Source organism: Pygocentrus nattereri, chromosome 14, assembly GCF_015220715.1.
Source record: "Pygocentrus nattereri isolate fPygNat1 chromosome 14, fPygNat1.pri, whole genome shotgun sequence".
NCBI lineage: Eukaryota > Metazoa > Chordata > Actinopteri > Characiformes > Serrasalmidae > Pygocentrus > Pygocentrus nattereri.
Window position 1 is genome coordinate 24,049,212 of NC_051224.1, and position 15,998 is coordinate 24,065,209.

Sequence of the window (15,998 nt, forward strand, 5' to 3'; positions counted from 1 at the left end):
AAAAAAAAGATTATATATATATATATATATATATATATATATATATATATATATATATATATATAAAAAATCATTATAAATACCGGTTTTAGATACAGTTATACAGTACTACTAAACTTGCCAAAATCAGGTCGACAATATTAGCATTGTCTGCCATTGTGTGAACCTTGCTAGCTGGCTAGTTCACTCTGACCTAGCCAACAGTATGAACAACTGACTGAATGAACTAACGAAACGAAATTAAACTGCAACAAGGAAATACTATGAGTGTTTTATTTACACAATGATCAATGGAAATGCGCAAGTAATTTCACCAGGCAAACACCAAGAAGTGGCTTGCAGTTTATCTTTCGACGTAAATAGGTCAAAATAGCTGTCAATCAAAATGGGATTCAGCCTTTCGACTGATCCTCCAATCATCTTGCAGAAGCTCCGTGTCCAGACCCACCCACCCACAGCTCCATTCACCCCCAGAGATGCTCAGCGTCTGGGGGCAGGACAACATCGTGGCATTTATCCAATGAGCGGCCAGTTTCGAAGCAATGAAAAAACCCGCTCCACGCAGTCCCGTTGAAGTGAATACACACTCAGCTTCTACGGGCAAATGCATTGATGCTACGTGATAAGTAGCTGATTCTGAACGAACTTGTCTTCAAGATGAAGATGTTCTAACACATTTGTAGTCAATGAAATGTTAACACAACTGTACATATTTGCCCATTTAAGGTTTGACATTTTAGGGGAAGCTTAACTTCCCTTGTAGTCTTAGAGAAATCACCACTGCTCTATCCGTCGCTACTATGCGCCCTGGAATTATAACTTAAAACACGATTCTACAAATTTTCTGTCGCGCTGTAGGATCAGTAACACAGACTCTGGTTGTAACTTCAAGTTCACCTTGTCACGTTAGGTGCTTTGGGAGCTGTAGGAGCTTTCTGTGAGTGTGGGGGTTGATGCTTCCAATGCATTCCATATCATTACCAAGACAGTAGGCGTTAATCACTCCACAGCAGGGGAGCGGGCTACATGGGGGCTGGTTTCCTTTATGAAAATTTTCGTAGCTTTAGTCATCCTAGTGTTGAAGACTAGGGTAAGAACAAGAACAGGATCAACTGTTAAAATATCTAGTGAATACTAGAGTACAGAGCAGCAGCACCTTCAAAAGCAAGAAAAAAACACCTTCACAGTGCATGTTCTTTAAATTCTATAAAATCAACAAAATAGATAAAAGGAACGAAAACAAAAGAAAACAGCACCTAGCCCCAGCTATAGGTTACTTTACAGTACAAGCAGGGACTCCCAGTAGCCACCGTGTCAATTGCCAACGTTGTCCTCGGCTGGACATAAAACAGGGTAATAATAATAATAATAATAATAATACATTTTATTTCATGGCGCCTTTCAAAAACCCAAGGTCACCTTACAAAACAGGAAAAAGCAACAATAATAATACATGTGAGTCAACAATCATTTGAATACGTCAAAATAAAACATGTAAGTGCCTGACTGGGCGATACCAGCCATGTAGTCAAACTAAAACACATTCTTCTTTTACAACCCCAATTCCAGTGAAGTTGGGACGTTGTGTAAAACAAAAACAGAATACAATGATTTGCAAATCCTTTTAAACCTATATTCAATTGAATACAATACAAAGACAAGATATTTAATGTTCAAATGGATAGACTTTGTTTTTTGCAAATATTCACTCATTTTGAATTTGGTGCCTGCAACACGTTCCAAAGAAGTTGGGACAGGGGCAACAAAAGACTGGGAAAGTTGAGGAAAAAAACACCCATTTAGAACATTCCACAGGTGAACAGGTTAATTGGGTTAAAAGGGAGCATCCCTGAAAGGCTCAATCGTCTACAAGCAAGGATGGGGCGAGGTTCACCACTTTGTGAACAACTGCGTGAGCAAATAGTCCAACAGTTTAAGAACAATGTTTCTCAACGTGCAATTGCAAGGAATTTAAGGGTTTCATCATCTACAGTCCATAATATCAAAAGATTCAGAGAATCTGGAGAAATCTCTGCAAGTAAGCGGCAAGGCAGAAAACCAACATTGAATGCCCATGACCCTCGATCCCTCAGGCGGCACTGCATTAAAAACTCATTCTGTAACGGATATTACAACATGAGCTCAGGAACACTTCAGAAAACCACTGTCAGTGAACACAGTTCGTCGCTCCATCTACAAGTGCAAGTTAAAACTCTGTATGGCTTTCACTTTGCATGGCATCAACAACACCCAGAAACGCCGCCAGCTTCTTTGGGCCTGAGCTCATCTGAGATTGACTGATGCAACGTGGAAGTGTCCTGTGGTCTGACGAGTCCACATTTCAAATTGTTTTTGGAAATCATGGACGTCATGTCCTCCGGGCCAAAGAGGAAAAGGACTGTCTGGATTGTTATCAGCAAAAAGTTCAAAAGCCAGTATCTCTGATGGTATGGGGGGTGTGTCAGTGCCCATGGAATGGGTAACTTGCACATCTGTGAAAGCACCATTAATGCTGAAAGGTACATACAGGTTTTGGAGCAACATATGCTGCCATCCAAGCAAGGTCTTTTTCAGGGACGTCCCTGCTTATTTCAGCAAGACAATGCCAAGCCACATTCTGCACGTATGTTACAACAGTGTGGCTTCATAGTAAAAGAGTGCAAGTAGTAGACTGGCCTGCCTGCAGTTCAGACCTGTCTCCCATTGAAAATGTGTGGCACATTATGAAGTACAAAATACAACAACGGAGACCCTGGACTGTTGATCAATTGAAGTTGTACATCAAGCAAGAATGGGAAAGAATTCCACCTACAAAGCTTCAAAAATTTGTTTCCTCAGTTCCCAAACACTCAATAAGTGTTGTTAAAAGGAAAGGTGATGTAACGCAGTGGTAAACATGCCCCTGTCCCAACTTCTTTGGAACGTGTTGCAGGCATCAATTTCAAAATGAGTGGATATTTGCAAAAAACAAAAGTTTATCTGTTTGAACATTAAATATCTAGTCTTTGTAGTGTATTCAATTGAATATAGGTTGAAAAGGATTTGCAGATCTTCGTATTCTGTTTTTATTTATGTTTTACACAACATCCCAACTTCATTGGAATTGGGGTTGTAAAAGAAATACCTCTCCCATGAAGTTCTTTGCCCTCAAACACACCAAGCGGTCCTTTCATCCAATTGCAGCACATCATTCCAAGCCTATTGTTAAAAGGCATGGACCAAACAAAAAACTAAGCATCCAAGAGCTAAAAGACTAAAACGAGCCAACACAAAGCAGAAAACTTTCCTTATTGCATCATTTTATCTCTACCCGTCTCACTCGCTAGACGCTATTTTTGCACATGCTGGCTAGCTTGGCTTATGCTACTAGGACCCCAGGCTGCCTATATACCTGCCTGTCAAGAAAAGAAAAAAAAAAAAACCCGGGAAGCTTGATCACCGCCTCTCTACTGCACCCTTACAAGGTAACCTACCCGGATCCCACCAGCTAAATTCCACCCCCTCCAAATGAATTGTTGGCCTGACGATGGCGGTCCCTATTCCCTAGGTCTCCTCTCTCGGATGGGTCATTGTACACACCACTCGTGGAAGCCTATGAGGGTTTGAGTGCTGGCCGGCCGTAGACCTGCATGTGCATCGTAGAGGCAGGTCCTCCAATGGGACCATTACTTCATCTGGGGGTTCAGGATCCACTGGCTCATGCTCCTGAGGGTTTCTGGCAAGACACAGAATTAGGGACTCTTCAGAGTCATCCTTTGCTGAGTTCTCAGACTCTGTGATATCAATGTTGGGCATGGATGAGACCCCTTCTTGTATATTCTGTTGCCCTTCTGGGACTGCCTTCATGTCCATGCGATGTACCTGCCAAATGGGTCCACCTTAATGTGCCAGGATGACAGAGAAGACCACTCCCTCTCCTGGTGGCCGATGGACCACTCGATACACCCGTGGGTCCCAGTAATCCTGTATTTTATTCTGCCCGGGGGCATGGTTCCTTAGGCAAACTAATTGGCCTTCTTCAAAACCAACATCATTTAGTCTGTCATTGTGCTTCTGGTTTCACCTTTGAGAATATCTTTCCATCCTTTGGATTACATGCTCATGAACCATTCACACATTCTGTTGGTGCTTCTGAATCCAGTCCTCGAGGGCATCATCATACTGCTCCTCATACTCAATTCCCAACAGAAAATCTAGGCAGTTTTGGGTCATATCCAAACAGTAGGTAATATGGCATCTTCCTGGTCATCAGGTGGGGAGTGGTATCATAGGCAAAGATCAATTGGGGCAAATGATAAGGCCAATGTCTCTTTCCCACTTGGGGCAAGGTCCGCAGGAGGTCGTGCAAGGTCCAGTTGAAGCATTCACAGTGGCCATTCCCTTGTGGGTGATAGGGAGTAGTCCTGCTCTTCTGGACACCATACATTTGGCAAAACTGTTGGATTAAAGTGCTTTCAAAATTTCTGCCCTGATCTGAATATACTTGGGCAGGTACACCAAAATGATGGAACCAGTGTTGAACTAAAATCTGAGCCACAGTACTGGCTCTTTGATCTCTGGTGAGGATTGCTTGGGTGTACTTGGTGAACACAGTGAGAATCAGTATGTTCTCTCTACCATCACTTGCTGGTTCCAAGATGGTGAAGTTGATGGCTGGAATCTCATGCGGGCGAGTAGCTTGCAATGTGCCCTGAAATGCTCTAACTAAGTTGTACAGCTTTCCCCAAGTACACAACTTTGGCATTGTTGGCACCACTTTTCCACACCTTTGGCCATTCCAGGCCAAAAACACTGACCCCACAGCAGCTGGAGTGTTCTTTCTACTCCCTGATGTCCATGATTGTTATGGACACTAGACAAAACATCTTCCTGCAGAAGTTCAGGGAGAAGCAGTTGAAACTTTTCTGTTCCCCTTTCTGCTGGTTGGACAACTCGATATAAGACCCCTTCCCTCTCCACCAACCGATCCCATTGATGAAAGAGTTTTAGTGGGGCTAGACAGTGCTTCCTGTTCCTCAACCCTTGGATGTTGTGCTTCTTTACAAGACTTGCAGACTGGCCCAATTACTGGGTCTGCCTCCTGCAACATACACAAATCCAGTGAGGAATGTCCAGCAAGTGCCACCACCTCTCTACACTGACTAGTGGGCACATTTGTTGGTTCACTCTCAAGGAGTTTGACCCTTAATGGTGGGACCCTTGTTCCACTAGCAAAACGCTTAACATACTGCCAAGATAATGCATCTGCATTCTGGTTACTTCTCCCTGAGTGATATTAAATGATAAAAGTTAAATGCAGCCAGTTGCGATGCCCAGCGCTGCTCTATAGCAGCAAGTTTGGCAGTTTGAAGATAACTTAAGGAGTTATTGTCAGTTAGAATGGTAAACTGGGCTCCAAGCAAATATTCCCTGAACTTCTCAGGTCACCACCCATTTCACAGCAAGAAGTGTTCAGTTTCATCCAGTTCATAGTCGCCCATGTTTCGTTCTGTTGGTCTCAGTCCCCGCCTAGCGAAAGCAACTGGGCACACCTTGCGTTCATGCTCCTGTGAGAGTACTGCTCCTAATCCCCCATGACTGGCATCCACCGCTACAATGAAAGGCTTAAGCTGAAGTCAGCACAGGCCAGGACCGGAGCAGATGTCAGCTGGTCTTTCAAAGACTGAAATGCCAGCTCGCATGCCTCATCCCAAGAGGCAGCAAGAGAAACAGAGTCTTTCCTTTTCAGCGAGTGCCTCAAAGTTTCCCCACCAACTGATGTAAAGGGGCAGCCAGCTTTGAAAACGCTGACACGGAGCGCCAATAGTAACCGGCGAAGCCAAGGAATGAACACAACTCCACCAGGTGAGACAGTTGTTTCCACGCTTTTACCACCTCCATCTTGGCCGGGTCCGTGGCCACCCCTTCACTTGATACCACGTGGCCCACTTGCCAAATCCAGGGTCGAAAACCACTGTACCCAAGCTAAAGCATCCAGTGATTCTTTGATTCTGGGAAGGGGGTACGCATCACAGCGGGTCTTAGCATTTAGCTGATGATAGTCTACACATAATCGTAGACTTCCATCCTTTTTGGTTACCAAGACAATAGGGGAAGAGTATGGACTGGTAATCTCTCGAATGACCTGGCTGTCCAAAAGTTGAATATGAAGCTTAACTGCTTCATACTGGGAAGGTGGAATTCATCAGTATGGCTGTCGTACTGGAACCTCAATGGGATCTCATGTGTGATCAATGTTGTACACCCCAAGTCACCTTCACCTAGAGCAAAGATGTCCTGATACTTCTCCAACAGGGCCTTCACTGATTCCATCTTCTTGTCAGTCAACCCCTCAATGTCAGAACGGTGCCATGGGGGTACCTGGGGGTAGGAATTATCTCCTGGACAGACACAAGAGTCAAACAGTCATCCCAAGATGGACTAATAGACATTGACAATGCAGTTGTCATAGAAGTCACTGTTCCCAATTGTACTGTACCAATCACATGGCGTGGAGGGAGCCACACATCAGTCTTACCGACATTAACAACCAGAGCATACAGCAAACCCTTTTTAGCCGATTCAAGGGCTGGAGACACAAGTAAACCTTCGGGAAGTTGTCCATCACCAAACTCTAAGGGCTCCAACAGCAACTCCACTGAATCCAGCTGGGGGCATGTAACAGGGACCAGAGAGAGTGTCAGCACTGATCTAAATGGGATTCCTCCCTTGCATTTTCACCTTAAATGGAGACAGGGCATTAGGAAATGCTTCAATCTTTTCAATCTCTCAATGCATGCCGAACTGTTGGGACCGCCAATTGCACTGAAGGATAATGGAAACGCTCAGAACCGTGCTGCTCAAATAGGACCTGATAACAAGCTGCCAAAACATTCATTTCCAACAGACCTGGTGTAACCAACTTACGGCTTCACAAAACAGGGTGCTTTGGGTCCTTAACAATCAGTATCCCCCTCCCTGGAATGTAATGTCCCAAGACTTCTATGCCCAACTCAATATAACCTGTGTACAGTATATCCAACTTATTGCTGCTTTAAGACCCAGCCACTTGTAAGTGCGAAAAATGCTCAAGGAAATAACTCAGTTAAGGTAGTCACCATAGAACCAGTATCAATTAAACATGGGACTATTATTCCCCCCATACACATGGATAAAACTGAGCAAATAATCCATCTTATGAGCAGTTGGTAGGTATGAGAAGAACCTGAACCACTGCACATCGACACCCACTGTGGCCTGGCTGATCCTCCACCATCCATCTGATCGCTTCCCTTCGTACGTCCAACAGTGAGAGGCGCCCATCTGCTCGCACCAACCTCATAAGCTCCCTGCGCAAAGCATGATCTCGCACATTTTCACAAAATTGATCTCTCAAAACCGTATCAGAATTAGCAAGGAAACCCCTGTTGCACTGTTCTACTCTTTCCATTAAAACATGCGAAAATTCAAATAAAGATTCTCCCTCTTTTTGTTTATTAAAAAATGTTGTTGCCAATAGTCATATGATCTGTTGCACCCGTACACTTCACGTAAAACAGTGAGGATTTCAGTGTGGCTCTTCCTAGTGGCTACAGATTTGTACTTGATCTCATTGTGAGCTTCCCCCTCTAAATGGTCATATAAAAACATAGCTTTATCAACATCAGGCATGTACCTTGACTTTATACAGCTTTGAACTTCCTCAATCCATTCTTCAAGGGAAGGAGCACTAGTCCCCATTGGCCCAGAGAACTTGGGGCACCTCTGTTCTCTTGGAATATAAAAACGTCAGTCCTCGTAGTACTGGTTGCATACCACTTTCCCCAGTACCTGCATTTTGTGCTGTGGAAAATCTTTCATTCTCTGCCTGTAGCTGCTCCACTTGTTCTCGCAGTCAGTAGCTTATCATCCATGTCTGATGCAGATTGGGTCCTCCCCACCAACAAGCTAGCTGCTGTTTTCACACATTACACACACACTAAAAAGGTATGCTGCTCTGCTCACAAAGAAAAACCCAAATTGTCAGCCAAACTAATCAAGTAACCAAATAAGCTCATGCTGCCAGCTATGCCAAAATGTGGCAGCCGCCTCTATAAGGTGTAAGCCCAACTACGCCACCCCTTGGTTTATTAGAGCAAAGGGGAGCTCTGTAACAATTTACACACACCACCAGTTTTGTATAGAAAAATAGACTATTTTTATTGACACCAAGTTCAGCTGACAATTTAAAATGAATAAAATAAAACTCCAATACTAATAAAAAATATAATACTAGAAATGGTTGCTCTACGATTTTTGCTCAGTATACTCAAGTCTAGAGACTGACCAAAGACAAAGTATGCTAAAATCTGACACTCAAAACTTCATTTCACTGCAAATGCAAGTTTTAGTGAACACTGCATCCTACCAGCACCACCATTAAAATAGCCACCAGTGCCCAGCACCTGAAGGAACTTCACATTCACTTGAACAACCATTCATCAATATATTAAAGACTAGGGTAAGAACAAGAACAGGATCACTGTTAAAATATCTAGTGAATACTTCTAGTATGAATCTAGTGAGTACAGAGCAGTGGCACCTTCAAAAGCAAGAAAATACACCTTCACAGTGCATGTTCTTTAAATTCTATAAAATCAACAAAATAGATAAAAGGAACGAAAACAAAAGAAAACAGCACCTAGCCCCAGCTATAGGTTACTTTACAGTACAAGCAGGGACTCCCAGTAGCCACTGTGTCAATTGCCAATGTTGTCCTCGGCTGGACATAAAACAGGGTAAGTGCATGGCTGGGCAGATACCAGCCATGTAGTCAAACTAAAACACATACTTCTTTTAAAAGAAATACCTATCCGGTGAAGTTCTTTGCCCTCAAACACACCGAGCAGTCCTTTCACCCAATTGCAGCACGTCATTCCAAGCCTATTGTTAAAAAGCATGTACCAAACAAAAACCACATTAAGCATCCAAGAGCTAGACTAAAACGAGCCAATGAAAAGCAGCATAGTTGCATAGTTTTCTCTCTACCTGTCTCGCTCGCTGGACGTTATTATTGCACATGCTGGCTAGCTTGGCTAATGCTACTAGGACCCCAGGCTGCCTATATACCTGCCTGTCAAAAAAAAAAACCCTGGGAAGCTTGATCACCGCCTCTCTACTGCACCCTTACAAGGCAACCTAATCGGATCCCAGTTGCACTGTGCTTTTTTCTTATCTGAGAAGGCCAGTTCTTAAAGTGCATTTATTGGAGGTGCTGCAGTTTTCACTATCTCTTATTCAGTTAAGTACACACTAACTCCAACTTCAAAATGAAGTGAAGGGTTTTTTGAGGACAAGTAGCATCTCTGCCATGTTAGGTGACAGCCATGGCTCCTGTTCTCATCAATGATGTTTGAGACTGGACTAAAGAGTCTCTCGCTGTCCACACTTGTAGAGGGGGCACAGAGAAACTTGTTTGCAATGGCAGCCAGTGAGGGAAATCACAGATGCAACACTGCACACTTTACATCAAAAGTCGAGTCAATCCAGCGCATGTAAGTAATAATGGGGAAACATCAGAACTCCAAATGCCTGTGGTAAAGTTAACAGCACTCACATCTGAGAGAAGACCTCGAATGTGCTCACGGGCCTTGTTGTAAAGCTCCGGTATGGCTGTGTGTGGAATGTAGTGTCGAGAAGGTGGGGCGTAGCGTGGCTCCAAAGGTGGCAAAGACCTGTTTTCTACCACAGCGATAGGCTTGTCATCCAAGACGATGAACTCGATTACTCTCTCAGTAATCTTTTTGGCCACATCGTTGTCTCACAAAAATGTGACTGTTCTTTTAAAAGATTGCTCTAGTGTATGTTGCTTTAGTGCAGCCTTTGCCTGAGTTACATGAGTAAACTCACTGTATTCCACTGAGTGTTTACTTTTTGGGTGCCGTATCAGTTGTGTTAGTACAGCCTCATGAAATGCTAGCATTGCATACATTACACATGGCTGTTGGACTGATTTTGTTCTCCACTTTAAAATATTTCCACACGGCAGACATTTTACCAGTGTCCTGCCACAAATTGTGCGCTCCACTACAACAGCCATGTGACCACTGACATAAAACAAAGGATCAGGCATAGATTCATGCTCAATAAAGCTGATACCAATCCATTAAAAAATGCCTTGATCAGCCCCGATTCCAATCTTTGAGATCGGATCGGATCATCCCTAATAATAATAATAAGCATTGTCATCATCATCATTATTGTTATTATTATTATTATTATTAGTATAGTAGTAGTGTTATAATTTAATTGTTTTTTTACAGTGAAAAATATGAGAGAAACTCTTAAGCAAGCTAAGCCCAGGTGTGTAATGTGAAACTGTGAAAATGTCATGTCTGATAATATCACTGTTCTTTATTTGTGACAGGCTTAAGACTCGTTAATGGATTTGACAAGTGTTCTGGTAGAGTGGAGGTCTATCATAACGGCAAGTGGGGAACAGTGTGTGGTAATGGCTGGGATATCAATGATGCGGAGGTGGTGTGCAGACAGATGGGCTGTGGCAGAGCAGCCAATGCCCCTGGCGGTGCCTTCTTTGGTCAGGGAATTGATCCAATACTTCTAGATAATGTTGGTTGTTCTGGAAATGAAAGCTCTCTCTTTAATTGCTCTCATGGTGGATTTTACAAACACAGCTGTAATCATGGTAAAGATGCTGGTGTTATTTGCTCAGGTAAGGGAAATTTTTTTTCAGTTAATACCCATTTAATATTAATATTGCTGATGCACTGACCCCACTAATCAGTTAACATGATGTGGTTAGTAAACATTCCAAGGGTATGATGCTGAAATCAGGAGGGCCCCAAAGCTTTCAGACCTGTTTGTGCTGAAACTGAGCTACTCTGTGTTAAAACACTGGAGAATTGTGCTGGAATTGCATTTCAATACTTTAAACAGAAAACATCAACAAAAATATACTGCAATCCATTTTGAATCACCCATATTTTATAAAACTGTTCATTGTTCTTTACTTGTGACAGGCTTAAGACTCGTTAATGGATTGGATGAGTGTTCTGGTAGAGTTGAGGTCTTTCATAATGGCCAGTGGGGAACAGTGTGTGATAATAACTGGGACATCAATGATGCAGAGGTGGTGTGCAGAGAATCACGGTGTGGCAGAGCGGTCAGTGTGTTTCACAGTGCCCACTTTGGTCAGGGAAGTGATCCAATACTTCTGGATAATGTTGGTTGTTCTGGAAATGAAAGCTCTCTGTCTCGTTGCTCCCATGATGGATTTTACACACACAGCTGTAATCATGGTAAAGATGCTGGTGTTATCTGCTCAGGTAAGGAAAACCTCATTTTCAATTAATAACCATGTAATATTGATATTGCTGCTGCACTGACCCTTCCAGTGAATTTATATTAATTGGTCAGTGAACATACAAAAACTAAACTACTCTGTGCTAAAATACTAGAGAGGTTAACTGGAATGGCATATCAGAACTTTAAGCATTAGTTCTCTTAACTCAGCCAAATTTTATTTACTAGGTTTTGAAGAAGGTTGATGCAAACATTCCTAATCCTGTAAATTAGTAGTAGCATTTTTTTTTAACATCCCCTTGTAAGATCCTTCAGAAGCATTCAGGAAAACATGGTAATGTCTTCTTGTGGAGGGTCGTAAACATTCAGGAAAACATGTCTTCTTGTGAAACATAAGCACTAATGAAGCCTTTTTACATTAAAATTTCCAGACTAGGACATTTTTGTGTTTTTATTTTAAGATATTTCAGTGGTTTGGATTATAAAAAACGGACATGATAATTACATACACTCTGAAAAAAAGGATACAAAGCTGTTATGGGGGCAGTACCTCTCTTGTCCCTGGGGTGGAACCCTCAAGGGTACATCTCAGTAACTAAGTCAAGGAACATAACTGTACCATAATACATTGAAATTATATTTTCAAAGTTGTAATGACTCTACACACCCTGTCTCATCTCCAGGCTTTTTTGTTTTATTGTTCTGTTTTAAAGCATCAGGTTGCGAAAAGTTAGACCTTGAACACAGTTGGACCTTAAAAACACTGTCATACCTTTGAGTGAACATTGATGAACGAAAAATGTACCTGCATAGAACCTTCTAGCAGTGTGTAATGGCAATTAGATTAAAGACACCATAATGTGAGGAGCCAGATTATCCAAAACAAGTCATATAAAGGAAATTGATAGACTTTGATGTAAAATAAATCCAGTTTCTTAGCTTGAAGCAAAGTCTGATTTATGTCTGCAGACAACAAGGCTTTTTTTTTTTACATTAACAGAAACATGTTGCAATTCCTTTTTAAAAGCCCATATTTGATCAAACTGTTAATTGTTCTTTAATTGCGACAGGCATAAGACTTGTTAATGGAAATGGCATGTGTTCTGGTAGAGTGGAGGTCTTTTATGGACAGTGGGGAACAGTGTGTGATGATGGCTGGGATATAAAAGATGCAGCAGTGGTGTGCAGAGAGATGAGATGTGGCCCAGTTGTCAGTGCCCCACACAGTGCCCGCTTTGGTCAGGGAAGTGGCCCAATACTTCTGGATGATGTTCAGTGTAATGGACATGAAAGTAACCTCACAAATTGTTCTCATAATGGATTTGGCAAACACAACTGCTATCATGGTGAAGATGCTAGTGTTATCTGCTATGGTAAGGAAAAACTTATTTTCCATTTATATCCATGTAATATTGATACATATACAGTGCTAAAAGTAAAAGGAGATTTCAGCTTTCAGATCTGTTTCTGCTAAATCTGAGCTACTCTATGTCAGAATTCTAGAGAATTGCGCTGGAATGACATTTCAGTACTCTAAGCATTAGTTCTCATAGCTCAGCCAAATCTGACTCACTGAGTCTTGGAGGAGGTTGATGTAAACATCCCTAATCCTCTTTGAGCTTAAGGTCTGTTCCTTTCACAGATCACAGAAAGATGTGTGAATGTTCACTAGCAGAATGTACTTGGATCACTCTCAGGATATATTTTTCTCATGTATTATCATTTTTTTTTAGTTTTGTTTCTACATATTATTTTCAATGATATTGCTGAATCAACTCAAACATTTTTAAACTGTGAGTGCTGTTACGAAAAAGTAATTCATCTACTCAAGTAGTTTTCCAGTAAACTGCTTATTTCCTCTTACTTGAAAAATTTCCATTATTAATACTTGTACTCAGGTAAAGTATTACTACAGTAACAGTGTTTTTACCTACACATGAATTTTCACCCTTGGTAATAGTAATAAAAAGAAGAAGAAGAAGAAGAATACTGAAAGAAATGAGATTTGACACAAATTAAATGCAGTTACTTATCGTAATTCTCAGCTTGAAACAAAGCCTGTCTTATGTCTGCAGAAATGCGTTGAATGTCAAATTAGGATTTACCGACAATACATTTTTTACATCTATAAAAATATGTAACAATTCATTAAAAAAAACATATTTGATAAAACTGTTCTTTTTTTTAGTGACAGACATACGACTTGTTAATGGGTTTGACTCGTGTTCTGGTAGAGTGGAGGTCTATTATAATGACCAGTGGAGAACGGTGTGTGATAATGACTGGGACATCAATGATGCAACGGTGGTGTGCAGAGAGATGAGATGTGGCAGAGCAATCAGCGCCCTTCACAGTGCCCACTTTGGTCAGGGAAGTGGCCCAATACATCTGGATCATGTTGGTTGTTCTGGAAATGAAAGCTCTCTCTCTAATTGCTCTTATAATGGATTTGGAAAACACAACTGCAGTCATGGTGAAGATGCTGGTGTTATCTGCTCAAGTAAGAAAAAACTCATTTTCAGTTCATAACTGTAACCCTCTAATCAATTAACATGAATTGGTCAGTAAACGTACAAAGCATAAAGCGCTGAAATCTGAAAGGCATCAAAGCTTTCAGGCCTGTTTTGGCTAAATCTGAGCTACTCTGTGTTAAAACACTAGAGAAGTGCGCGGGAATGACATTTCCATACTTTAAGCATTAGTACTCAGCCAAATCTGACTCACTGAGTCTTGAAGGAGGTTGATGTAAACATCCCTAATCCTCTTTGAGATTAAGATCTGTACTTTCTTGAATCTTCACTTATAAGAACATTTGAAAACATTCAGGAAGACGTTACAAAGTCTTCATGTGGAGGGTCTTTCCCTAAAATGCCATGTGCAAACAGAAACACAAGCGCTAATGAAGACTTAAGTCTCACTGGTCTAAACAGCAGGTTAATCTGTACAGACTGTGGACGTATGTTCATTTAGTTCATCTCTCACTCGCACTATACACAGATGCAAGAGAGGTCACGTCAAAATGAATCATCAGAGACATCAGGAATTCACTCAGTTTAAACGGTGTTGTGCTGTAACTTTCAGGTCAGAGTTCTGTCTGACTGTATAATATTAGCATTTTCTTGACTTTTCTTTCTGAACATTCAGGAAAATATTATAAAGTCTTCATGTGGAGGGTCAGCGCCTTTCACTAAACTGAAATCTGTAAACAGAAAGACAAGCGCTAATGAAGACTGCTTACATACACTCTCCAGACTTGGACATATTCTTAAATACTCTGTTTTTTACTTTTTACTTTTGGGATATTTTAGCAATTTGAGATATGACACATGCATGTGACAGTTACTGTTAATGATAAATAGATTAAGCACACCATGAGGTGAGGAGTTAGATTGTCCTAATAAAACCATAAACAAGTAATTCAAGTTCAGGAAAATGTTCAAGTTTTTTATACATCTACAAAAATGTGGCAATTCTTTCTAAAAAGCCCAGGTTTGATAAAACTGTTCATTATTCTTTATTTGTGACAGGCTTAAAACTCGTTAATGGATTTGATGAGTGTACTGGTAGAGTGGAGGTCTATTATAATGGCCAGTGGGGAACAGTGTGTGGTAAAGGCTGGGATATTAATGATGCAGCAGTGGTGTGCAGAGAGATGGAATGTGGCAGAGCGGTCAGTGCGCTTCACAGGGCCTACTTTGGTCAGGGCAGTGGCCAAATATTTCTGGATAATGTAGATTGTTCTGGAAATGAAAGCACCCTCACAAATTGCTCTCATAAAGGATTTGGCAGTCATAGCTGTGGTCATGGTGAAGATGCTAGTGTTATCTGCTCAGGTAAGGAAGAACTTTTTAATTTACAACCATGTAATATTGATATTGTTGCTGCACTGACTGCTCTAATCATTGGTCAGTGAACACTAGAGAACTGTGTTAGAATGGCATCTCAGTACTTTAAACATTAGTTCTCTTAACTCAAATCTTACTCACTCTGTCTTAAAGGAGGTTGATGTAAGCATTTCTAATACTGTAAATTATTATTATTTTTTTACATCTACAGAAACATGTGGTAGTCCATTTTAAAAGCCCATATTTAATAAAACTGTTCATTGTTCTTTAACTGTGACAGGGATAAGACTCATTAATGGAAGTGACCCCTGTTCTGGTAGAGTGGAAGTCTATTATAATGGCCAGTGGGGAACAGTGTGTGATAATAACTGGGACATGAATGATGCGGAGGTGGTGTGCAGAGAGTCAAGATGTGGCAGAGCGGTCAGTGTGTTTCACAGTGCCCACTTTGGTCAGGGAAGTGATCCAATATTTCTGGATAATGTTGGTTGTTCTGGAAATGAAAGCTCTCTGTCTCGTTGCTCCCATGATGGATTTTACAAACACAGCTGTAATCATGGGGAAGATGCTGGTGTTATCTGCTCAGGTAAGGAAAATACGTAGGAGTGTATTGCAAGATATACTCAAGTTTCTTTTTTTGTAGTTTGGTTGCATTTCAGCATCAATTATCTAAAGAGTTGGCTGATTTTTATGTTAACTTTATAACTTATTACTGTTAACATTACCAACACGGGGTAAATTCCTTAATGAACAGATCTTTCTTGTAACTCTTAGCAAAGGTCTGCAAAAATAATGAAGAGTAATAATAATAATAATCATCATAATAATAATAATAGTGTAATAATAATAATAGTGTCCCTACTGTGTAAATAG

The 15,998-nt window shown here is 41.2% G+C and overlaps 1 protein-coding gene across 3 annotated transcripts in view; it reads left to right on the forward strand.

Annotated features, from left to right (window-relative positions):
• LOC108413818 (deleted in malignant brain tumors 1 protein-like) overlaps positions 1–15,998 on the forward strand; it is a 90,599-nt gene that overhangs the window by 26,520 nt on the left and 48,081 nt on the right. For 2 of the 3 annotated variants that reach the window (XM_037544558.1, XM_037544559.1), the window contains exons 12-17: positions 10,385–10,690; positions 10,998–11,303; positions 12,351–12,653; positions 13,469–13,780; positions 14,808–15,113; positions 15,406–15,711. In XM_037544558.1, coding sequence (XP_037400455.1) covers positions 10,385–10,690; positions 10,998–11,303; positions 12,351–12,653; positions 13,469–13,780; positions 14,808–15,113; positions 15,406–15,711 — 1,839 coding nt within the window. The remainder of the gene's footprint in view (positions 1–10,384; positions 10,691–10,997; positions 11,304–12,350; positions 12,654–13,468; positions 13,781–14,807; positions 15,114–15,405; positions 15,712–15,998) is intronic. The other variant, XM_037544560.1, reaches the window with a different exon arrangement.